The 24696-nt window shown below is 42.3% G+C and overlaps 1 protein-coding gene across 5 annotated transcripts in view; it reads left to right on the forward strand.

The window, feature by feature from the left end:
• The first annotated feature begins 2184 nt into the window (after window positions 1-2184).
• arnt2 (aryl-hydrocarbon receptor nuclear translocator 2) overlaps window positions 2185-24696 on the forward strand; it is a 503920-nt gene continuing 481408 nt past the window's right edge. For all 5 annotated transcript variants that reach the window (XM_068017713.1, XM_068017714.1, XM_068017715.1 and 2 more), the window contains exon 1: window positions 2185-2345. In XM_068017713.1, coding sequence (XP_067873814.1) covers window positions 2212-2345 — 134 coding nt within the window. In that variant the 5' untranslated portion in view covers window positions 2185-2211. The remainder of the gene's footprint in view (window positions 2346-24696) is intronic.

Consider the following 24696-nt stretch of genomic DNA (forward strand, 5'->3'; position numbering starts at 1 on the left):
AATAGCTTATCGACCTGTTCCAATATGCAGAGGTCAGAAGTCTGGTTTCACGGAGTCACTTGGGCCTTCCATTATTCCCAGGTGTTAAGAGCCGCTTGGTACATTTGTATCTTCAGAACCACTGACTCCTTGTTTTACGAACCAAAAGTCTGGGAGGGCGAAATCTATTGCTCTTCAGGTGTTACCCTTGCAGGCTCTTTTTTTCAAAAAAAGTCTTTGTGAACTGTCGTGTCCTTCAGCATGGTGAATGTGAGACCACCTTACCTTTCAGACTCCATCTTAAACTTTTAAGATTCATGATTTTTGAAACATATAAACATAGGAGCAGGAGTAGGCCATTCGAGCCTGCTCCGCCATTCAATACAATCATGACTGATCATCCAAACTCAGTACCCTGTTCCCACTTTCTCCCCGTATCCCTTGATCCCATTAGCCCTAGGAACTATATCTAATTCTTTCTTGAATATATTTAATCATTTGGCCTCAACTGCTTTCCATGGTAGCGAATTCCACAGGTTCACCACTCTTTCATAGTCAGAGTGATATGACTCGGCCTACCGAGTCTGTGCTGACCAACAACCACCTATTAATACTAATCCAACATTAATCCCATATTCCCTACTACATCCCCACCATTCTCCTATCACCTACCTACACTAGGGGCAATTTACAATGGACAATTTACCTATCAACCTGCAAGTCTTTGGCTGTGGGAGGAAACCGGAGCACCCGGCGGAAACCCACACGGTCACGGGGAGAACTTGCAAACTCCGCACAGGCAGTACCCAGAACTGAACCCGGGTCACTGGAGGTGTGAAGCTGCGGTGCTAACCACTTTCACGTTGCAAAGTCCAGCGTTCATAACGGTGTCCCTGGCAAACAATATCCCCATAAGAGTCCCAAGCTCACAAAACTTTACCCCGAATGAATACCCTATTATTGGCCGTGCAGGTTCCAGGCAGGACACATATGACCCTGAGCTGGCCTGCAGTCAGTCAATAAAGTGGACAGGTTCTGACTTGTGGAAGGGATGTCAATCTCCTTTTTTAAATAAGGGTGGACTCATTGAGTGACTTAGTTTATGCAGAGAACGCACTGTGGTTACAGTGTGCATGCTCTGCCCCCAACCACAAAGTTCCAGTTAGTCCCCAGATTTCCCATAAAGTTTGGTTGAAAAGAAAATAGCCCTGAAGCCAAAATGTCCGAGTAACGAGGGATGCGAGGTAACTGGCCCAACGAACACTAGCGGGAGCCAGGCCATTTGGATGTCTTGGGAGTAGCATCAGAGCATGTCTGCGGCTTGGGGTGATGTGGCTGTGTGTCGGGATCATAAAATATAGTCACCCTATTCTTAAATGTCAGTCAGCCTTTTCTTTCCCCACTCCAACACTTGGAATCAGGTGGCAGGACTGCATCTCCAACACAGTAGTCCTCGAGGCGGCCAACATCCCCAGCTTATACACACTACTGAGTCAGCGGCGCTTGAGATGGCTTGGCCATGTGAGCCGCATTGAAGATGGCAAGATCCCCAATCACACATTGTACAGTGAGCTCGCCACTGGTATCTCCGCTTTAAAGACGTCTGCAAACGTGACATGAAGTCCGGTAACGTTGATCACAAGTCGTGGGAGTCAGTTGCCAGCGATCGCCAGAGCTGGCGGGCAGCCATTAAGGCGGGGCTAAAGTGTGGCAAGTCGAAGAGACTTAGCAGTTGGCAGGAAAAAAGACAGAAGTGCAAGGAGAGAGCCAACTGTGTAACAGCCCCAACAACCAATTTTTTCTGCAGCACCTGTGGAAGAGTCTGTCACTCTAGAATTGGCCTTTATAGCCACTCGAGGCGCTGCTGCACAAACCACTGACCACCCCCAGGCACTTATCCATTGTCTCCTGAGACAAGGAGGCCAAAGAAGAAAAGATTCTTCAATGTCAGTCAGCCTTTTCTTTCCCCACTCCAACATTTTTTTTACGAACAAAAGCGTTGAAAGAAAATGATTTTAGTATTCAATGCCCCTATGATTTTACTCCTGGACTAACTTTAACCTTCAATTGCTGGAGCCTCCCGGACACTCTGGACTGTTGGTAACCCCACCGGACAGCAGGGGCTCTGCGGAGCGGGAGGGACCGAGGCCCCGCCCACTCCCATCCGGGTCCGCGGCGGCTCGGCGCTTGCGCAGTGTACGCAGCTCATTGTGCGGGCCGCTCGCGCTGCCCATGGCCGCCGAGATGAGTTCGGAGGTTCCCGAACCGGTGGCTCTGACAGCACCAAGCAACCCGGTTACACCTGGCCCCGGGCAGGTGAGGGTGATAGGAGCAGTGCCTGCCCGTGGAGGGAAGCGGCGGTCGGGGTAAGAGCATTGCAATCACCCGCGGCTCCAGCTCCATTTAAACCCCGCGACCGGGGAGAGCGGCGGCCATTGTGGGGAGGAGTCAGAGCAATGGGCAGGGATCAGTGCAAAGGGGCGGAGCCCCTTACGGGACGGGCCAATATAATGGGGAGGGGCCAATATTTTGGGGGTGGGACCTGGGCAACTTGGGGGAGGCTAGGGTAACTGGGGCGGAGTCAGGACATTGGGTGGGGGGTGGTGGCAGTGCAACAAGGGGGAGGGCCAGAGTAACTTGGGGAGGGGTCAGTGCGGAGTGGGAGAAACCAGAGTAATTGGGTCAGAGTAATGTGAGGGAGGGGCCTGAGTAACTTTTGGGGGCGGGGCGGGGTGGGGGTGGGGGTCACTAATGGGGAACAGGTGTCAGTACAACTGGGAGAGGGTTTGTCGGGCCACTAGCTGGGGGTTCTTATCTGGGAGGAGGCTGGTCACTAGGTAGGTGGTTAGGGTAGGGAGTGTTAGGGTAACTTGCAAGGATAACAAAATTAACAAAAAATGTTTATAGTTAGGAAAAAGAGGGTGGTCACAGCAAGGTGGGCCCAATGAAAACTGATGCTGTTATTGTCATTGAAAATAAGGAATAGCAGACATGCTGAATCATTACTTTGCATCAGTATTTACAGTTGAGTAAGAGGTCAGCATGCCAGATATCCCAAGAAATCTAATATTGAATCAGGGACAGAGACTCACCAAAATTAATGTAAGCGGAAGTAGGTGAGAGTATTACAGATGCCTGAATTATAATCTTACAAAGTTAGCTCAATTCAGGATGCATTGCTTTAGATTGGAAGATTGCACATGTTGAGCTATTTAAGAAAGGTGAGAGGGGAAAACCAGGAAAGTATAACTGAACATTTGTTGTTGGGAAATTAATTAAGGGTAACTGAACACCTTGCACATTTTTAGCTGATCAGAGAGTGCCGGGTGGATTTGTAGAGGGTAGGTCATGCCTGATTGAATTTTTTGAAGGTGTGTCTAAAGTAGCAGACAGGGGAGTATCTATGGATGTTATTTATACGGACTTCCAGAAAGCATTTGATAAATGCCCTTCTAGGCTACTGTTACCTAGGTTTCAAGCTCATGGAATTGAAAGCAAATTCATGACCTGATTAGGTAGCTGGCTGAGTAGCAGGAGACAGAGAGTAGGGAGAATGGGCAGGCACTCCAATTGGCAGGATGTGACAAGTGGTGTCCCGAAAGGAACACATTGGGCCTCAACTATTCAACACTTCTCCACACACATTGTTTTATTTAAGTGTTTAAAAAAGGGAGAAAATCATTGGGGGAAAATTGGACTCCCTCCCCAAAATCCAGGCAAATTCAGGGAACATCATGAAATCATTCTATTTTTGCTAAAATTCAATGAGGCAACAAGTAACTTAAAAATAAGTCAAACTAAACAACACCTACAATTATTTACGTTTGCATTAGTGCCCTTGCTCCATATCTTACTAGGAATGAAAAACTGGCATTTGCTACGGTGTTAAAAATGCATTCTTTGTAACAGTTCTAAGAGAAAATCCATCACAGCCATCATATCTTTTCAGGCCAAAAATTAGGTCCAGAGAACACATATTGTACTTATGATGCATGTAAAGTATGTGACATGTCACAGATGTGTTTGCATGCAACTCTAGGTAACAAAACGATGAGAGTTTTTTTCCTCTGAAATTTGGGAGGGCATCGTTTTTCAGTGATTCGCTGTCTCAAAGGTTATTTCAGAATTCATTGGTAATGGGTAAAAAATGACTTTAATGATCCCCATGCCTTTGTTTCCTGGAAAGAGCTTAAATCTGTCTGGCTCCTCATTGGAGGGAGATATTGGGGAGCTGAAGTGACTTGTCCAATGAATTGGAGTTCATTCCAATTCTGAAATATTTCTTTCTCAATTCACTGCATTGACAAGGTAGGTATAGTGACTTCAGGAAGAAATAATCTATCTCGATTGTTCCTTGTGTCGATTTGCAGAGGTGATGAATTCCTCACCCAGGTTATTGATTTGTTCTGGAAGTGTGCTGGCTGCCTGCCAGCTGAAGGTATCTTCATTTTTTTATAACTCATTTCACACCATTTTGGTTTTTGTTATCCAATGCTCCTGCCCCATTCAGAGTCTTGCTTTTTTTCCTGGAATTAAAACTTTTTCCAAGCTTCAGAAGGTGTGCTCAGTGTGCTCCACTTCAAGTATTACTGATATTGTGTAAATTCTCTTGAATTTCACATTCTGACTCTCACCAACTTTGTGCTCTTCCATTAATCGGGAAAAAAAAACCCATAATTTTCTCACTGCTTCTGTACAAGAAAACTGCATTCAACACATTTGAATTCCATTATTTTTCATGTTTGAATCTTCAAGCTACCTGGGCCCAGGGATTAGCAATAATCCTAAATATGGTACTGCTGTGCATTAAGTGAAACCTAGTGCTTTGTTCCCATATTTTAGATAGGTTGAAAATGTTAGAGATCATAGTTTTGACAGACTAAAATAGCTAATTACATTTATTTTCAAAATTAAGAGTTTAAAAATATCGTGAGGTAATAAAGAACAGGATAACAATCATTTGTAACCTGTTCCATTGGATCTCTCAGGAGCCCTTTTCCAGCATATCAAATAAGTCTCTTGAATCAAACAACATCTCTGGCATTGTTATAGATTACGATAGCGGAGATTTTCTGTGTCCTTGGTAACAATATTCTTCTTAAACTGAATCTCTTTGGGTAGGAATTTTGTATGGAATACGTGAGCCAAATACTCATGTAGCTTGTGCAGGTGTCAAAAAATTTTGAAAGGAGATTGTGAATGGACAGCACTTGGATTTTCTATGTGTTTGCTGAGGGTGTACAATTTGTGCTTCAAAATTAATGTGTTCCCCAGTGAATTGAATAATCGGTTGCAGTAGTATCTGGATGTGCACATTGTGATATGTAGTCTGCATGAGGACAATAATAATTGGTTTAGTTGCAACAAAATCAGATTTTTTCTTAAGTTTTTTTTATTCATTTTTTTTTCATTCACGGGATATGAATATCGCTGGCAAGGTCAACATTTATTGCCCATCCTTAATTGCTCTTGAGAATGTGGTGGTGAGTCTCCTTGAACTGCCGCAGTCCATGTGGTGTTAGGAAGGGAGTTCCAGGATTTTGACCTGACGACACTGAAGGAACGGCGATATAGTTCCAAGTCAGGATGGTGTGTGACTTGGAGGGGAGCTTGCAGGCAGTGGTGCTCTCAGGTGTCTGCTGCCCTTGTTCTTTGAGGTGGTAGAGGTTGCAGGTTAGTAAGGTGCTGTTAAAGGGGTAGATGGTACACTGTTGCCACTGTGTGTCATTGGAGGGAGTCAGTGTTTAATGTGGTGGTTGGGGTGCTCATCATGCGGGCTGCTTTGTCCTGGATGGTGTTGAGCTTCTTGAGTGTTGTTGGAGCTGCACTCATCCAGGCAAGTGGAGAGTATTCCATCACATTCCTAACTGGTGCCTTGTAAATGGTGAACAGGTCTGACCTGCTGTTGGAGCCACAGCATATATGTGGCTTTTTTTATTCTTTCATGGGATGTCGGCATCACTGGCAAGGCCAGCATTTGTTGCTTATCCTTCGGCAACTGAGTCTCTTGCTAGGTTATTTTAGAGGGCAGTTTAGAGTCAGCCACATTGCTGTGGGTCTGGAATCACATGTAGGTCAGACCAGGTAAGAATGGCAGATTGCCTTCCCTAAAGGATATTAGTGCACCAGTAAGGTTTCTTGTCAATGGTAACCCCCAGGATGTTGATGGTCAGGGATTCAGCGATGGTAATGCCGTTGAATGTCAAAGAGAGGTGGTTAGATTTTCTCTAGTTGCACATGGTCATTGCTTGACATTTGTCTGGCACAACTGTTACTTGCCATCAATCAGCCTACGCCTGAATGTTGTCCAGGTCTTGCTGCATGTGGGCACTGACTATTTCAGGATCTGAGGAGTCGCGAATGCACTGAATTTTGTGCAATCATCAGCGAATATCCCCACATCTGACCTTATGTTGGACAGAAGGTTATTGACAACCATCTTCCTTTGCGCTAGGTATGTCTCCAACCCGTGGAGAGTTTTCCCTCGATTCCCATTGACTTCAATTTTGCTGAGGCTCCTTGATGCCACATTCGGTCACATGCTGTTGTGATGTCAAGGGCAGTGTCTCTCACCGCACCTTTTGAATTCGGCTCTTTTGCCCATGTTTGGATCAAGGTTGTAATGAGGTCTGGAGTCGACTAGTCCTGGCAGAACCCAAACTGAGCATTGGTGTGAAGTTTATTGCTGATTAAATGCTGCTTGGTAGCACTGTCAGCGACATCTTCCATCACTTTGCTGATGATTAAAGGTAGATTGATGGGGCGGTCGTTGGTTGGATTGGATTTTTCCTGCTTTTTGTGGACAGGACATACCTGGGCAATTTTCTACATTTTCAGGTAGATGCCAGTGTTGTAGCTGTACTGGAACAGCTTGGTGAGGGGCACAGCTAGTCCTGGAGGACATGTCTCGTGAGACTGACGACCGAGACTTCCATTGGCCTATTATTATCAAAATATTATCAAATTGATCAGAAGAAGAGTGTGGTCATACACGTCATCTCATTTCAAATTGCTAGCTTTAATTGTTAAATTCTGTAACTCTAACCAAATTAGGAATAAAACAGGATCAGTAAGTCACCATTTTTAGAGGACTATGAACTTTTGATGTGTTATTTGGTGCTGCAGCTGATAGATAATGAAATTTAATGCAGAAAAGTGTGAAGTGATACTTTTTGATAGGAAGAACGAAGAGAAGCAACATAAAATATACGTTACAATTCTAAAGAAGTACAGGAGCAGAGAGACCTGGGGATATTTATGCACAAATCATTGAAGGTGGCAGGGCAGGTTGAGAAACTGGTTAAAAATGCATATGGTATCCTGGGCTTTATAAATAAAGTACAGAAGCAAGGAAGTTATGACGAACCTTTGTAAAATACTGGTTTGGTCTCAAATGGAGTATTGGACACTTTAAGAACAATGTGCAGGCTTTACAGAGGGTGCAGAAAAGATTTACGACAATGGTTCCGGGGTGCAGGACTTCAGTTACATGGATAGATTGGAGAAGCTGCGGTTGTTCTCTTTAGAGAAGAGAAGATTGAGAGGAGATTTAATAGAGGTGTTTAAATCCCTGAAGGGTCTAGACAGAATAGATCGAGAAAAACTGTTCCCATTGGCAGAATCAGAGGAACAGAAAAATGTTTTGTAGGTTTAGGATAATCCAGTTATTTTCATGCTTAACTGTGACAAAAATAATTGTTTTCCATAGTTGCTTTGGTTTTCATTTTAGTTTCAAACATAAGAGTTTAAAAATATCTCAGTCAGAATGGAGCTTGCAATTTTACCTGCACATTTGCTGTAGGATAAGGTCTGAATTTTGAGGGGATAGCAATGTGCCAAAGCATTGATTAGGGTGTACTGCATGAAGAAAGCTGCTCACTTCTGCTAAAAAGCAAAAATCAGTTAAAAGCCACTTTGAACTAAATCTGGTTTGTATTTATTGTGAGTTCCAGCTGTCAGTTTGCCAAATGCAAACAATATATGTTTTATTCTTTATCCAACTCCACAGACTGGGTTGTCTGTTAATATTGTACCCTCTTAAAACCACTGCCTCTTTTGCAAATGGATCATACAAATGTAAAAAATGTTTTTTAAAAGGTGTGTCAGCAGTTTGGTTTGTCTTACTGTGAAACACCGCAACAGCTTACACCTCGCAGGAACTCTAAGTGCAAGGTTGGACAGATTGTATTGAAATGCTGGTCTTTATATCTAAAGGACTAGAATACAAGGGGGTAGAAGTCATCCGTCAGCGGTACAAAGCCCTGGATAGACGACACATCTGGTGTACTGTAAGCAGCACTGGGCATTGCACCTTAGGAAGGATGTATTAACCTTGGAGGGACTGCAACGTAGATGTACCAGAATGACACCTGGACTGTAAAGACTAAGTAACGAGGAGAGATTACACAAACCAGGGTTGTATCGCCTAGGATTTAGAAGGTTTAGGTGTGAGTATTATGGGGAACAGATAGGGTAGATAAAGTATTTCGGGGAGTGAGATTAGGAAACACTTCTACATGCAAAGGGTGGTAGAAGTTTGGCATTCTCTCCCAGAAACAACAATTGATGATAGATTGATTGTAAATTTAAATCTGAGATTGATAGATATTCATTACCCAAAGGTCTTGAGGGATATGGAGCAAGTATGTAGAGTTAGGTTGCCAATCAGCCATGATCTCATTGAATGGTACAACAGGCTTGAGGGGCTAAATGGCCTACTCCTGTTCTATGTATTCTGCTTTTGCTGAGAAACAAAATTGCTGATGTGTTTTCCGAAGTACTTCATCTGAAATTCTGTAAGAATTCAGAGGATGTTATTTGGTTGTGAGCTGTTTCTGTACTTTGGGTTCTATGTTGGAACTGGACAATATCTCCCCTATGCTATTTTTTATATTATATTCGTTTTTTGAGGCGGTGTATCATTTCCTGTTTGTTATATTTCCTACACACAAAATGGGTAAGGTTAAGTTTGTGATCATGGTACCTGGTTTTTGGTAATGAAAGTATTGAGAACAAACCTGAAGTGTTAACAAGCTACATTTATACATGAAGAAATACATATAAGCATTCCTGATTCTGCATTGAATAATTGTGATCAATTTATAGAATCTAATCTTAGTAACACTTGAAAACTCAGCACTGAGTGTTTACGCCCAGCACTTTAGATTAATTAACCTGGCACTTTCTTAGCACTTACAGTAAAACAATGGACAAAATTCCTTTCCTGTATGAAAACTGGTTGTGTTTGTGCAACACCTGAGAAAAGCATTGTTTGAGATTTTCTTTTGCCTTCCAGAGTTCGTCTCAGAAATGCAAGTTATAACGTTGATGAATAATCAGTGTTTCCCAACTTTTATTTTATTTTTTATTTTATTTAGAGATACAGCACTGAAACAGGCCCTTCGGCCCACCAAGTCTGTGCTGACCAACAACTACCCATTTATACTAATCCTACATTAATCCCATATTCCCTTCTACATCCCCACCATTCTCCTACCACCTACCTACACTAATGGCAATTACAATGGCCAATTTACCTATCAACCTGCAAGTCTTTGGCTGTGGGAGGAAACTGGAGCACCCGGCGGAAACCCACGCGGTCACAGGGAGAACTTGCAAACTCCGCACAGGCAGTACCCAGAACTGAACCCGGGTTGCTGGAACTGTGAGGCTGCAGTGCTAACCACTGCGCCACTGTGCCGCCCTTTGATTACTGTTCCATGCTCATTCACGCCTTCATCACCTCTAGACTTGACTATTCAAATGCACTCCTGGCTGGTCTCCCACATTCTACTTGAGGTTATCAAAAACCCTACTGCTCTTATCCTAATGTACCAAGGCTTGTTCACCCATCACTCCTGTTCTCACTGGCCTACATTGGCTCTCGGTCTGGCAACAGTTCAGATTTCAAGTTCTCTTCCTACTGTTCAAGCCCTCCAAGGCCTTACCCCAACATATATTTGTGGCTTGGTGTCAAGTTGTATGTGATACCGTTTCTGTGAAGTGTCTTGGGATGTTTACTATGTTTAAGGCACAGTATAAATGCAAGTTGTAAATGGGAGAATATGGTATATCTTTTTCCCTATTGCTGTTGTCTTCATTACTGACGTTTATTTCTTTATCTGTTTCTCTTTTTTTGCTTCTCTCTCTGTCTTTTTCTTTTTATTCATTTTGGATGGGAGGTGGTGGCTGGTGTGGTAGGAAAAATAGTTGCAGCCTGCATTTGTGGAAAATAAGCCTCATATCACAATCATTTATGCTTTCCCACCCCATGCCTTCATTCCTATTATGTTCCAATACTTTACTTTCCCAATGACCCCTACCACCATCTCACTGGCGTACCACTTTTGCTTTGAACTATTTGCTCCACCCCTGTGGTCCTATTGTCTCCTTGCCATCACCTGTAACTTTCCATCCCCTTCCTGCCAGTCTCCCTGTTAATTGCATATTAATTGTGTTTAATTGTATGCAGGCCATGGGCATCAACTGGGATTTGCTTATGCTCCTATAAATAGCAACAGACTGAAACTGGCGTCGTTGGGTTAGGAGGTACATGTTTTGTAATGAGTATCTCTGTAAATAAAAGCTTAAAGTGTGTAAAGATTGGCTCCAGTTCTATCCTTCACCTGGCTTTCTGGAATAGATCATCATAGCAGAGGATGGCTGCCTCAAGGTGAAGGTTGGAAACAAAGAAAAAAAAATTCAGACATAAAACTAAAATCCTACTGGCCATTGTGGAGTCTGAATGATATGAGCAGTGGAAGAATGAAGTGGATATCTGGACCCGGGTTACGACCCTACCAAAGAGGAAACAAGGTATGGCCTTGGCGTTGTCGATTTCTACAAGCAGTAAAATTAAAAGTAAAGTATTTTGTGATGGACACCTGTCAGTTGGATAGCAATGAAGGTTTGGTTCTTCTATTAGAGTTGTTGGCTGAAATCTACACGAAAGATTATCTCTTAAATGCCTATGAGGCATGATCAGAATTTGATGGACTTTGGTAAACAGATGGTCATTCCCTGGAAAATATATCATGGACTTTAACAGATTGTATAAAATGTTGACATAATTCGATTTGGGGATGCCTGGATCAATATTAGCATTTAAATTGCTGGTTTGTGCTAAGATGTCTCATGTGGACAAGCGACTGGTTCTACCTGGTGTTCGGTTCTCAGAGAGGGAAACCCTGCTGGATCAGATGCTTGCTGCCTTAAATAATCGTGGGAAAACAGTCATTGTCTTCAGCCTTCATGGAACAAATGAGACATTCTGCAGTGACGCAAATAGAAGAGAAATAGACTGAACGGTTGTCAGATTTTGAAGTAGTACAGATACTAGGCATCAATACAACAGAAGGATTAAAGACGGGCAAAATGAGGATAAAAATAGCTTTAGCAAATCTGGCTATTACAGTAGAAGACAAAATTAGAACAGCAATAATGGATGAATGAATCCCAGAACTGCCTAAGTAACAGTTAATGATGCTTCAGGTGCGACTTGAAGTATTATTATGCGGTAAACTACCCAAAGCGAAGAGGCAGAGTTCTTGAAATGACACACGATAAAGAGAATTCTGAGGAAGAGGATGAAGATAATGAATCCGAACAAATTATACTGGCCACAGGGCAATTTAACCCTGTGATGAATGTGTTAGTATCTGACTCCTATAACTGTGCAGTCTAGATAGTGCTTGTACTTCAGTAGTATGTGAGGCAAATTGGCTAAAGTATTATCTTGATTCACTAAGTAGTGAGGCTTGACACAAGGTTAAGGAATATAAAAGTACTACTTGCTTTAGGTTTGATAATAAGAACACATTGAGGTCACTGAAGAAAGTTGTAATTCCATGCAAAATAGTTGGAATTAGCCATTTTAAAAGTACTGATGTAGTCTCCAGTGATATACCTACACTGATCAGTAAATCTATGGAAAAGGCGCAAATGCAACTTGACATGGAGCATGATAAGGAAATTATTTTTGGAAAGTCAGTTGATCTGCAATTTACCCAGTCAGGAATTTATTGTATCCCCTTAACAAAACTCGATGTTTCTCATCAGAGTTTTAGATAAGTATTAATGATATCAGGTGATAAGAATCAAAGAGAAAAAACAAATTGTTTTAAAGTTACATAGGCGATTTTCTCACCCTGCTCGCCAAAGGTTAAACATCCTGCTAAAAGATGCAGGTGTAATTGATGAAGAGTATATGAGGTGAATAGAAAAGATTAGTGAGAATTGTGAAATCTGTGATTGGCACATGACTTTAGTGAGTAGTTGCCAAAGATCAAACGGTACAGGACAAAGACAGAAATATTTTTATCTCACATTTGATAGACCTGGTGACCAAGTTTAGTCTTTCTACAATAATACAATGGTTATTATAGCCCCCATCAGTCTATTGGTGAAATCCCAAATTGCCATCTGTTCTTTGCAAAGTCCTCCTGCTTTGGAAAGTACTACATTTGTTTCCATTTTCTCTGCACATTTGAATGCTTTATATGCAGGCGACAGGCTGAGGTCTCGGAGAGCACTGAGGCATTATATAAGACCTTCTGAAACAGAGTTCAATTCAGGAGATTTGGTATACTATCAAAGGGAGGATGCTAGGGAATGGAAAGGCCCTGGTAAGATAATGGGTTATTCTTTTAAGATAATACTTAACAAACATGGCAATCAAATTGTTTATTCCTCAAGGTTAATTGGAATTAATTACAAAATATCGGACACTGAGCAGCTGATAGAAGTGAGACAGCTTGTCCCCCAAATGCTCGTGTTTTGTGTTGAAGGTCCTGAGGAACAGAATGCTGTTGATCAAAGGCTGGATAGTGGTAATGTGAGTAATTATGATACTCGTGACAGAGCTGTCATATCCACAGGCCAGTTGCCCAGAATGGGTGTTCGGGTGACATATATTCCACAGTGAGTGGAGAGTTGCGACAATTGTGTCATGTGCTGGAAAAGCTACTGGCATGTTTAAATGTTTGTTGAATGTTCAGGATGATGGCCGAGAAGTGAAGTCCCATGGACTGGTAGAATGGTGTGAAAGAATGGAAGGTAAGAAAGCGCCGTGCAAGTACTGAGAGTGAGTCCGGAAGTGACAGCTTTCTGATGCAACAATTATGTACTGGAGGAAGGACCTCTGATACTGTGAAATCGCCATCTCACACAAGTAATCCTGACAGATATAAATAGAGTCATAGAGTTGCATAGCATAGAAAGAGGCCCTTCGGCCCACCGTGTCTATGCCGACCATAATGCCTATCTATACTAATCCCACCTGCCTGCATTAATTCCATATCCCTCTATGCCTTGCTCATTCAAGTACCTGTCCAGATGCCTCTTAAATGTTGCTACTGTTCCTGCCTCCACCACCTCCTCTGGCAGCTCATTCCAGATACCCACTATTCTTTGTGTGAAAAATTTACCCCTTTGATCCCCTTTAAACCTCCCCCGTCTCACCTTAAATCTATGCCCTCTGGTTTTAGTCACCCCTACTATGGGAAACAGACTCTGGCTATCTACCCTATCTATGCCTCTCATAATTTTATATACCTCTATCATGTCCCCTTTCAGCCTCCTTCGCTCCAGGGAAAACAGACCCAGCCTATCCAATCTCTATAACTCAAGCCCTCCAAACCAGGCAACATCCATGTGAATCTTTTCTGTACCCTCTCTAACTTAATCACATCTTTCCTGTAGTGCGGCAACCAGAACTGCAAACAGTACTCCAAATGCGGCCTAACCAACGTTATGTACAACTGTAACATGACGTCCCAACTCTTATACTCAGTGCCTCGGCCGATGAAGGCAAGCATGCCATACATCTTCTTCACCACCCTGTCTATCTGTGTTGCCACTTTTAGGGAACTATGTACTTGCACCCCAAGGTGTCTCTGCTCAACAACACTCCCCAGGGCCCTGCCATTCACTGTATATGTCCTGCCCTGGTTTAACTTCCCAAAATGCATCTCTTCGCACTTTTAAATTTCATTTGCCAATCCCTTGCCCACTTTCCCAGTTGATTTATATCCTGAAGTAACCTTAGACAACCTTCTTCACCGTCCACTATACCACCAATTTTGGTGTCATCTGCAAACTTACTAATCATGCCCCCTATGTTCACATCCAAGTCATTAATATATATGACAAACAACGGAGGACCCAGCACCGATCCCTGCGGCACACCACTGGTCACCCACCTCCAATCTGAAAAACAACCCTCCACTACCACCCTCTGCCTCCTATCACCAAGCCAATTTTGTATCCAATTGGCTAGCTCACCCTGGATCCCATGTGTTCGAACATTCTGGACTAGCCTACCAAGTGGGACCTTGTCAAAGGCCTTGCTAAAGTCCATGTAGACAACGTCCACCGCCCTGCCCTCGTCAATCCTCTTGGTCACCTCCTCAAAAAACTCAATCAAATTCGTGAGACATGATTTCCCACGCACTGAGCCATGCTGACTATCCCTAATCAGACCTTGCCTTTCCAAATGCATATAAATCCTGTCTCTCAGAATCCCTTCCAATAACTTTCCCTCCACTGATGTAAGGCTCTCCGGCCTGTAGTTCCCTGGCTTATCCCTGCTACCCTTCTTAAATAAAGGCACAACATTAGCTATCCTCCAGTCTTCCGGTACCTCACCCGTGACTAACGATGATACAAAAATCTTTGCCAGGGCCCCAGCAATCTCCTTCCTTGCTTCCCATAGCATCCTGGGATACACCTGGTCAGGCCCTGGGGATTTATCCACCTTAATGTGCTTGAAAACCTCCAACAACTTCTCCTTTGTAATGTTGATATGCTCCAAGATATCGCTGTTCCCTCCCTTGAACTCACTAGCGTCCATGACCACCTCCACGGTAAATACAGATGAGAAGTATATAAAGTGGAAGTAGAGGCCGTAGTTTGAATAGATTAGAGAATGAAATTAAGACTGCAGGTGGGTCTCATAACAGAACTAGAAGCAGAGGTCCTCATGATCGTGAAGTTTTGGTGGCTGCCATTAAACCTGAGGATAAACTAATGAGAGGCAAAACAAAGGGAGTTACATAGGTGAGGAGAGTTTAGAGTTTATTCTGAGTTTGTCACTTAAGGGGATTTGTACTGAAAATGTCCTTGCGGATGGGACTTATAAGGCTAAAGCGAGGCTAGTAGCTTAGGGTTTTGAAGAGTGACTACATGTTACAGATTTTAGAGTGGATTCTCTCACAGCTGGAAAAGTAATCTTCAAAACCTTTTGACCCACATATTCATGGGAGTGTCGGTCAATCAACATAGGGCAAATCTTTTAGAGAGAAATGTTTCTGAAACCACCCAAAGAGGCAGAAAATGCTGAAAGAAAACTATGGAAAGTAGAAAAAATGCATCTTTAGCCCAAGTGATGCTTCCAGGATGTGGTATTTTTCAGTGAGATCTGTTTTGAAAATAGGTTATGTTCAACTAAAAGTAGATCCTTTTTCTGTTGGTATCAGAAAGGAAAACTTTCAGGCATCCTCATGATGCATGTTGATCATTTCCTCTGGGCTGGTACTGCAGAATTTGAGAAATGTGTTATTAATAAGATTAGAATAGAATATACAATTGAGAGTCAGGTTTGTGGGACTTTTGGTTTATATATTAAGCAAAGTAGTGTTCGTTTCAGGAAAGCCAGGGAATGAAGGATGATAATGGAGTCAATCTTTACTTAGTCTTATATTTATTTACAAAGTGAAAAATTCCAAGCATACATCTTCTAACTCAATCACACCACAGTTTCAGTAAGTGTCTTTTTATATGTCCTCAAGCGAATCCCCAATTAATCCCCTTCACCTACATATAATTAAACATAATCGATATACAATTAACAGATTCCCTTCTTTCTCTGTAAAGAGTTAATACGCACAAACAAAATTTCAAAATGAATCAAAAAGTCTTTCATATCCTGTACAAAGTATTACACTGCTAGATGCTCCTTATCTCGGACCCCTCATAATTTCTTTGTACGAGCATTTCCTTTTGTAAACCAGACAGTTGATGACTTGTATCCACCCATTTCATTTTAGAGATATCCTTTCTCACCAGTGTCAGGCACACCCCCCCACCTACCAAGACTGAGGCACTCATTATTTCACCGCATGAACACTAAAACTTAAAATTGCAAGCCCCTGACTGGAAATACATTTTTGTACAGTAACTAGCAGTGTTGGAACAAATGGAACCCAGTCGTTGCTTCCCCATTGCACAGAAGAAGTGATCAAACTAGTTTAGTCACATGACTAGCTGGCTGGAGTTTTTTTGAATTTGAACTTCCAACAACGGATTTGAACTCAGACAAAGCTGTGTGCTCATGGAGTAAAGATCTCTCCTGGAACTGAAGCAAGAAGACCTCTCTGCTGCCTGCTTCCATCTCCTTTCCATGGAACTGAATCTTGTGAAAACACGTGCAACTCAAAGAGAGAAAAAGTGAACAAGCTTTAAAAGAAGCACTTGGCCCCAACGAAAGGCAAGACCATATCTTCAATCACGGACTACAGCGAGCTCGAAGCACAGTAACGAGATTGCCTCAAACTGTTCAGACTTATCTTTTCTTCTGCTCTTTTCTGTCCCTATTTGCATGTGTGTATTGCGTGTACATGCTAGTGTGGGCGCGTCGTATATCAGTAGGCGTTAACTGTATTAGAGTTTAAGGTTTAATAAATTTCATCTTCTTTAAACCAAAGAAAGCCTGTTTGTGCTCATTTCTTTGCCTTATAATTGGAAAGTTGTGAGCAAGGATTCACAAAGAGGGAGCTCAAAACACAGTGTGTTTAAAATTAAACTCTGTTACAATAAGACCAGGTGAAGATAGTAACAGACCTCTAGACACCTTTCGCACATAGTCCTAACACCAGCATTTGTTTCAAGCCAGCAAGGTCAATCTGTAACCTTTTCTCTCAGTTTTTGTAGAGTGTAAGAAACGTTTATCTACATAACATTTAATGGGTATACTACCTTCAGTACGCGCCTCGTACAGAACCTTTTTTTTTTACTTGTTCATGGGATGTGGGTGCTGCTGACTAGGCCAGCATTTAGTGCCCATCCCTAATTGCCCTTGCGAAGGTGGTGGTCAGCTGCCTTCTTGAACCGCTGCAGTCCTTGGGGTTTGGTACACCCACAGTGCTGTTTGGAAGGGAGTTCTAGGATTTTGACCCAGCGACAGTGAAAGAAAGGCAATATAGTTCCAAGTCATGATGGTGTGTGGCTTGGCGGGGAACTTACAGGTGGTGGTGTTCCCATGCATCTGCTGCTCTTGTCCTTCTAGGTGGTAGAGGTTGCAGGTTTGAAAGGTACTGACGAAAGCGTCTTGGTGAGTTGTTGCAGTGCATCTTGTAGATGGTACACATTGCTGCCACTGTGCGCTGGTGGTGGAGGGAGTGAATGTTGAAGGGTGTTAATCAAGCAGGCTGCTTCGTCCTGGATGGTGTCGAGCTTCTTGAGTGTTGTTGGAGCTGCACCCATCCAGGCAAGTGGAGAGTATTTCATCACACTTCTGACTTGTGCCTTGTAAATGGTGGACAGGCATTATGGAGTCATGTGGTGAGTTACTTGCCGCAGAATTTCCAGCCTCTGACCTGCTCTTGTAACCACAGTATTTATGTGGCTGGTCCACATCAGTTTCTGGTCAATGGTAACCCCCAGGATATTGATAGTGGGGGAATTCAGCAATGGTAATGCAATTGAACATCAAGGGGAGATGGTTAGATTCTCTCTTGTTTGAGATGGTTAATGCCTTGCACTTGTGCGGCGCAAATGTTACTTGCCACTTATCAGCCCAAACCTGGATGTTGCCCAGGTCTTGCTGCATCTGGACATGGGCTGCTTCGTTATCTGAGGACTCGCGAATGATATTGAACATTGTGCAATCATCAGCGAACATCCCCAATTCTGACCTTATGATGGAGGGAAAGTCTTTGATGGAGCAACTGAAGATGATTGGGCCTAGGACACTACACTGAGGAACTCCTGCAGTGATGTCCTGGGACTGAGGTGATTGACCTACAACAACTGCAACCATCCTCCTTTATGCCAGGTATGACTCCAAGCAGTGGAGAGTTTTCCCCCTGATTCCCATTGACTCCAATTTTGCTAGGGCTCCTTGATGGTATACTTGGTCAAATGCTGCCTTGATGTCAAAGGCAGTCACTGTCACCTCACCTCACCTCACCTCTGGAGTTTTGCTCTTTTGTCCATGTTTGGACCAAGGCTGTAATGAGGTCAGGAGCTGAGTGGCCCTGACAGAACCCAAACTGAGCATCACTGAGCAGGCTATTGCTGAGCAAGCGCTGCTTGATAGCACTGTTGACGACCCCTTCCATCGCTTTGCTGGTGATCAACAGTAGACTGATAGAGCCAGCATTTAAGCAGTGAAAGTGCTTTTAACAAACCTTTTTATTTTATTAGCTTCCCAAGCTGAAGGACAACATTTCCATTTTCACCCATTAGAAATATTATGAAACCAGCTGCACTCTAATACCCATCAGGAAGATTGGCATGTGAAGCACCACTAGAACTGACTAATTTCATGTTCTTTGAGGGATCATGGATGGGAACCTAAGTATGCATTTCTGCAGATTTTTTTTAAATGTTTTATTTGCCCTTAAATCATTCTTGGCTTTAGGGTGCTTTGTCTTAGTACTTTACTCCAACACATCAAAAGTCGCATCTGAATTCGTCTGAGTGTGCGACCAGTTCAACTGATCAACCGAGTTTCACAATTTCACTGTCTCATCTTTAGCTCTAACAACATCTTTCTGTGATGACCTAGCACGATTAATCGGGATGGGAATAACGCTCTCAAAATAGGATTGTTGATTTAAAGTTATTCCAGATCTACTTGCTTAATGTCTAAACCAGTATATTTAAAAGCCCCAGAAGCCTGACTTCCAATCTTAAATTCTACTCTAATCTTATAACACATTTCTCAAATTCCGCATTACCATCCCATAAGAAATCATCAACATGCATCATGAAGAAATTGCCTTTATAACTTTAAGACAATTTGCTTTTTTTCTCTCTGATTCTTATTACCTGATGCCATTAAAACTTCTCTCATATCTTGACAAAAAACATGAAGTTTTGTTAAGGGGATAAAATAATGTCCTGATTGGGTAAACTGCCAAGTCAAGTTTCATTTGTGCCTTTTTCATAGAAGGTTTACTCAATAGCAAAGGTATCTCACTAAAGTGGACATCAGTACTGATAAAAGTGCCTTACTCCAGGTATTTTACATAGAATTACAATTTTTTTTTAGTGATCTGAATGTGAGTTGAAGTGTGAGATGATGCATTTTGGGAGGACTAACAAAGTAAGGGAATATACAATGGATGATAGAACCCTAGGAAGTACAGAGGGTCAGAGGGACCTTGGTGTACTTGTCCAGAGATCACTGAAGGCAGCAGCACAGGTGGATAAGGTGGTTAGGAAGACATATGGGATACTTGTCTTTATTAGCCGTGGCATAGAATGTTAAAAGCAGGGAGGTTATGATGGAGCTGTATAAAACGCAAGTTAGGCCATAGCTGGGATACTGTGTACAGTTCTGGTCACCACACTGTAGGAAGGATGTGATTGCACTGGAGAGAGCACAGAGGAGATTCACCAGGACGTTGCCTGACTGGAACATTTCAGCTATGAGGAGAGACTGGATAGGCTAGGGCTGTTTTCCTTACAGCATAGAAGGCTGAGGGGGGACCTGATTGAGGTATACAAAATTATGAGGGGGTTAGATAGGAAGAAACCATTTCCCTTAGCCGAGGGGTGACTAACCAGGGGGCATAGATTTAAGGTAAAGGGCAGGATGTTTAGAGGGGATTTAAGGAAAAACTTTTTCAACCAGAGGGCGATTGGAATCTGGAACACACTGCCTGAAGAGGTGGTAGAGGCAGGAACCCTCCCAACATTTAAGAAGTATTTAGATGAGAACTTGAAACGCCATAGTATATAAGACCATGGGCCAAATACTGGAAAATGGGATTAGAATTGTTAGGTACTTGATGGCCGGCACAGACATGATGGGCCAAAACGTCTGTTTCGGTGCTGTATAACTCAATGACTCTAACATCAAACCTAAAGCATTTGTACTTTTGTGCTCCTTAACCTTGCGTCAATGCTCACTACTGAGTGAATCAAGATAACATTTTAACCAATCTGTCCATGTACTGTTGAAGTAGAAGTACTATCTAGTATTGTACAGTTAAAGGAGTCCACTACTAACACATTCATCACAGGACTAAAACTCTTTGTGACTAGTACAATTTGTTTGGATTGATCATTATCTTCATCTGCCTCAGAACTCTCTGCATCATGTGTCATTTCGAGGACCCTGCCTCTCCGCTTTGGACAGTTCATCGCATAGTGATACCTGAAGCATCTATTAACTGTTCCTTGGGCATTCCTGGGATTCATTTGCTGATCATTGCTGTTCCAATACTGTCTTCTACTGTAATAGCCAGAGCTTCTAAAGGTGCTTCCATCCTCATTCCGCCTGTTGGTAACCCTTTCATTATACTGACACCTGTGGTCATATCTCGACCATTTTGAAATCCAGCAATCATTGACTCCCCTGTTCTTTGTGTCACCACAGAATGTTCCATTTGCTCCACCAAGGCTGATGGAAAAGTCTGTTTCCTAGGTTATATTTCAAGGCAGAGACATCTGATCTGAGAACCAATCCCCAGTTAGAACCAGGAGCCTGTCCATATGCGACACCTAAAGACAATCCAGTAGTATTTACCAGTAGTATTCATGCCTAAACCTGACAGTTCAAATCGACTTTACATAGATTACAGAAAAGTTAATGCAGTAACAAAGGCAGACTCCTACCCAATCCCTCGCTTGGAAGACTGTATTGACAGAGTGGGCAGTGCCATGTTTGTTACAAAAATAGATTTGTTAAAGGGATACAGACTAGGTTCTTTAACACCCTGAGCTAAAGAAATATCAGCTTTTGTCACACTGGACATTTTTTTCCAGTGCCAAGTGATACCATACAGACCAGGGGGTGCCCCAGAAACATCTGAGACTAATGAACCCAATAGTAGCCACTGTTCCTCGCTATGTGGAAATGTGAAGTAATCAGTTCAGCCATGAATTTATTGAATCGTGGAGCAGGCTTGAAGGGCTGAGTGACCTATTCCTACTCCTAATTCGTATGTTCGTATTCGATGGAGTTTACTATTACAGCCTTATCACTTAAAGATTGTCCACATTGTGGGCAAAAATAACGTAGATGCTTTATCGCGAATTTAACTTTGAGTTATATGAGTGCAAAGATGGTACAAAGCAAAATTGTACTAACTATAGGTAAAGAGTGAATGGATTTGAGTGTGAAAATATGTGTTTTAAAATGTTTTCGACTTCTGTTTTTTTATGCGTTGTAATGAAACGCATTTAGAAACTGTGTTTCATTTCTCCAAGGGCAGAGGTATTACGAGTGTTTCCATTTTTCTGTTAAATTTTGAGAATTTTTGTTTAAAATTGAAAGGAATACATAGAAGTTGGAACTTTGGGTGTTTTTTTTTAAAAGGTAGGTCACCAGAAGGTTTGGACTGAGTTTAAACTGTAAAGAGTTACTGAAAAGCACCTGTTTTCAAAATAAAAACCCATTTGCACCACACAAGTGCCAGGCAATGACCATCTCCAGCAAGAGAGAATCTAACCATCTTCCCCTTGACATTCAGTGGCATTACCATCGCTGAATCCCCCATGATCAACATTCTGGGGGTTACCATTGACCAGAAACTGAACTTGAGTAGCCATATAAATACCATGGCTACAAGAGCAGGTCAGAGGCTAGGAATCCTATGGCGAGTAACTCACCTCCTGACTCCCCAAAGCCTGTCCACCATCTGCAAGGCACAAGTCAGGCGTGTGATGGAATACTCTCCACTTGCCTGGATGGGTGCAGCTCCAACAACACTCAAGAAGCTCGACACTATGCAGAACAAAGCAGCCCACTTGATTGGCACACCATGCACAAACATTCACTCCCTCCACCACCGATGCACTGTGGCAGCAGTGTGTACCATTTACAAGATGCACTGCAGCAACTTGTCAAGGCTCCTTAGACAGCACCTTCTAAACCCGCGACCTCTACCACCTTGAAGGACAAGAGCAGCCGATGCATGGGAACATCACCACCTGCAAGTTCCCCTCCAAGTCGCACACCATCCTGACTTGGAACTATATCGCCGTTCCTTCACTGTCGCTGGGTCAAAATCCTGGAACTCCCTTCCAAACAGCACTGTGGGTGCACCTAAATGGACTGCTGCATCATCAGCTCATCACCACCTTCTCAAGGGCAATTAGGGATGGGCAATAAATGCTGGCATAGCCAGTGACACCCACATCCCATGAATGATTAAAAAAAAACTTGCTGAGAGAAACAAACTCAGAAAGCGGTTCGCTCCTGGACTGGAAAAGACCTCTCTTCTGTCTGCTCTCATCTCACCAGCTTCATGCTCACCAGCTTTTGAACCATTGAAGACGCGTAAACTCAAAGAGAGAAAAGTCTCCTACGTGAACAAGGTTTAAGAAGAATACTGGGCCCCAACGTAAAGTAAGAGCTGTCTACAATCAAAGAGTCTATGGCGAGCTGGAAACACAGAAAAAGTAACAAGAAACCCCCTTCAGAGACTGCCTCAAACCTCTCTACTTTATTTTTCTTCTCTTTTCTGGCCCTATTTGCATGTGTGTATCGTGTGTGCATGTTAGCGTGGGTGTGTCGTATATCCATAGGCGTCAACTGAATTAGAGTGTAAGTAAGTTTAATAAATTTCACTTTTTCTTCTTTAAACCTGAGAAAGTCTGTTTATGCTCATTTCATTGCCTTATTATTGGAAAGTGGTGAACAAGGATTCACCAAGGGGAAGCTGAAAACACTGTTTAAAAATCAAACCCTGTTCGAATAAGACCAGGTGAAGACCGTAAAAGACCCCTGGACACCTTTCTCACTTGGTCGTAGCACTTGGTTATAATAAACTGATAATTTTGTTGTTTATTAAAGAAACCTGGTTGGTGTGCTTTATTCTGGCGAAGAAGAGCATATGATTGATTTTCAGTTTGTGAGAAAATTTAAATACATGTTGTGGCCTGTGGAGAAGTGGGACTGAATTAACTGTGTATTCCTCCCACCTTGGTGGTAACAAATGTTTCTTACAGATTGCATCCAAGAACTCTAATAGAAGATCATCAGTATCCAACTGACAGGCATCCAGCTCACAAAATACTTTATTTCTGATTTTCCTTATTATAGGAAGTGATAATGGCAAGGCCATACCTTGTTTACACTTTGGTCGGAACGTAAGCCATGACCACTTATCCAATTTATTCTTCCACTGGTCATATGGTTCAGATTCCGTGAACGTTGGAGGGTAATCATACCCCGACAATTTATACTTTCTGCCATTTCTCTCAATGACTCCTAGCATTGCAGTTGTCTGTTTGTAAACATTTTTTTTTAGCTTACAATCTTCACCTTTAGGCAAATATTCTCTGCTACCATGTTATACTCAGAAAGCCAGTCTTTACTCAGTCCTACATTTATTTATAGAGTTAAGCGTTACAAGCATACACCTTCTAACTCAACCAATAATAATAATTAACTCAGTAAGTGTCTCTTTCTATGTCCTCAAGTGAAACCTCAATTACTGCCCTCTACTTGCATATAATTAGCAGAGGTGATATGCAATTAACAAGTTAGTGTGGAATAACTTTAAATCTACAATCCTATTTAGCGAGTGTTGCTTCTGTTCTGGTTAACTGCACTAGATATCATAGGAAGATGATGTGATATCTAAAGAAGAGACAGAGCAATTGCAAAGCTTGCTTGGTCAGTTGAATTGGTCAAACTAGTAGAGATGCTGTTTTGATGTGTTGGAGGTAAGTACTACAATGAAGCACCCTAAAGTCAAGAATCCTTTAATGGCAAATAAAACATTAAGAAAATTAATATAAAAACATAAAATACTGGAAATACTCAGCAGGTCAGGCAGTATCTGTGGAGAGAGAAACAGTTAACATTTCAGGTCGTTGACTGTTCATCAGAAAATTAAAAAAATTAAATCTGGAAAAATACGTACCTAAGTTTCTATTCTTAGGTGACCCAAAGAACATGAAGCTGGCCAGTTGTAGCAATGCTTCACATGCTGAGCTTCTTGATGAGTGGTTAAAAGTATTTTGAATGCCACAACACTGGCTCTTGTGGAAGCAGCGGATATGGGATTCTATTTGTCAAACGTTTTAAGTGAGATTCTGTACAATGGATATACTGCACCCATTGAAGGTTATGTGGATACTCGGTCCTTTCGGGATAATGTAGACTGTGTGAAAAGTGAGTGGCTGAAAAGTTGATGGATTAACCTTGCTGGCTTGAAACAAATGCTGGAGAGAAAGGAAATCTCTAAAATTCAATGTGTGGATGCAAGTCATCAACTGTTGGTTTTACAAAAAGAAATGCATGTATAAAGAAATTGTTAAGGGTCCTAGAGGAAGGGCATCCTGCACTGTAAAGCTTTGTACAGCGTATGGAAGTCTTTTTCATGGATTACATTGGATTTATGGTGCAAAACCAACTAATCCATGCTGGCGTTATGCTTCATTTGAGCCTTCTTTCATCTTTCCTCATCGGAATCTATCATCGTAGCCGTCTATTCCCTTCTCCCACATATGCTTGTCTAGCTTCCCCTTAAATGCATCTAC

The sequence above is a fragment of the Heterodontus francisci genome, chromosome 38 (genome assembly GCF_036365525.1).
Source record: "Heterodontus francisci isolate sHetFra1 chromosome 38, sHetFra1.hap1, whole genome shotgun sequence".
NCBI classification, from domain to species: Eukaryota; Metazoa; Chordata; class Chondrichthyes; order Heterodontiformes; family Heterodontidae; genus Heterodontus; species Heterodontus francisci.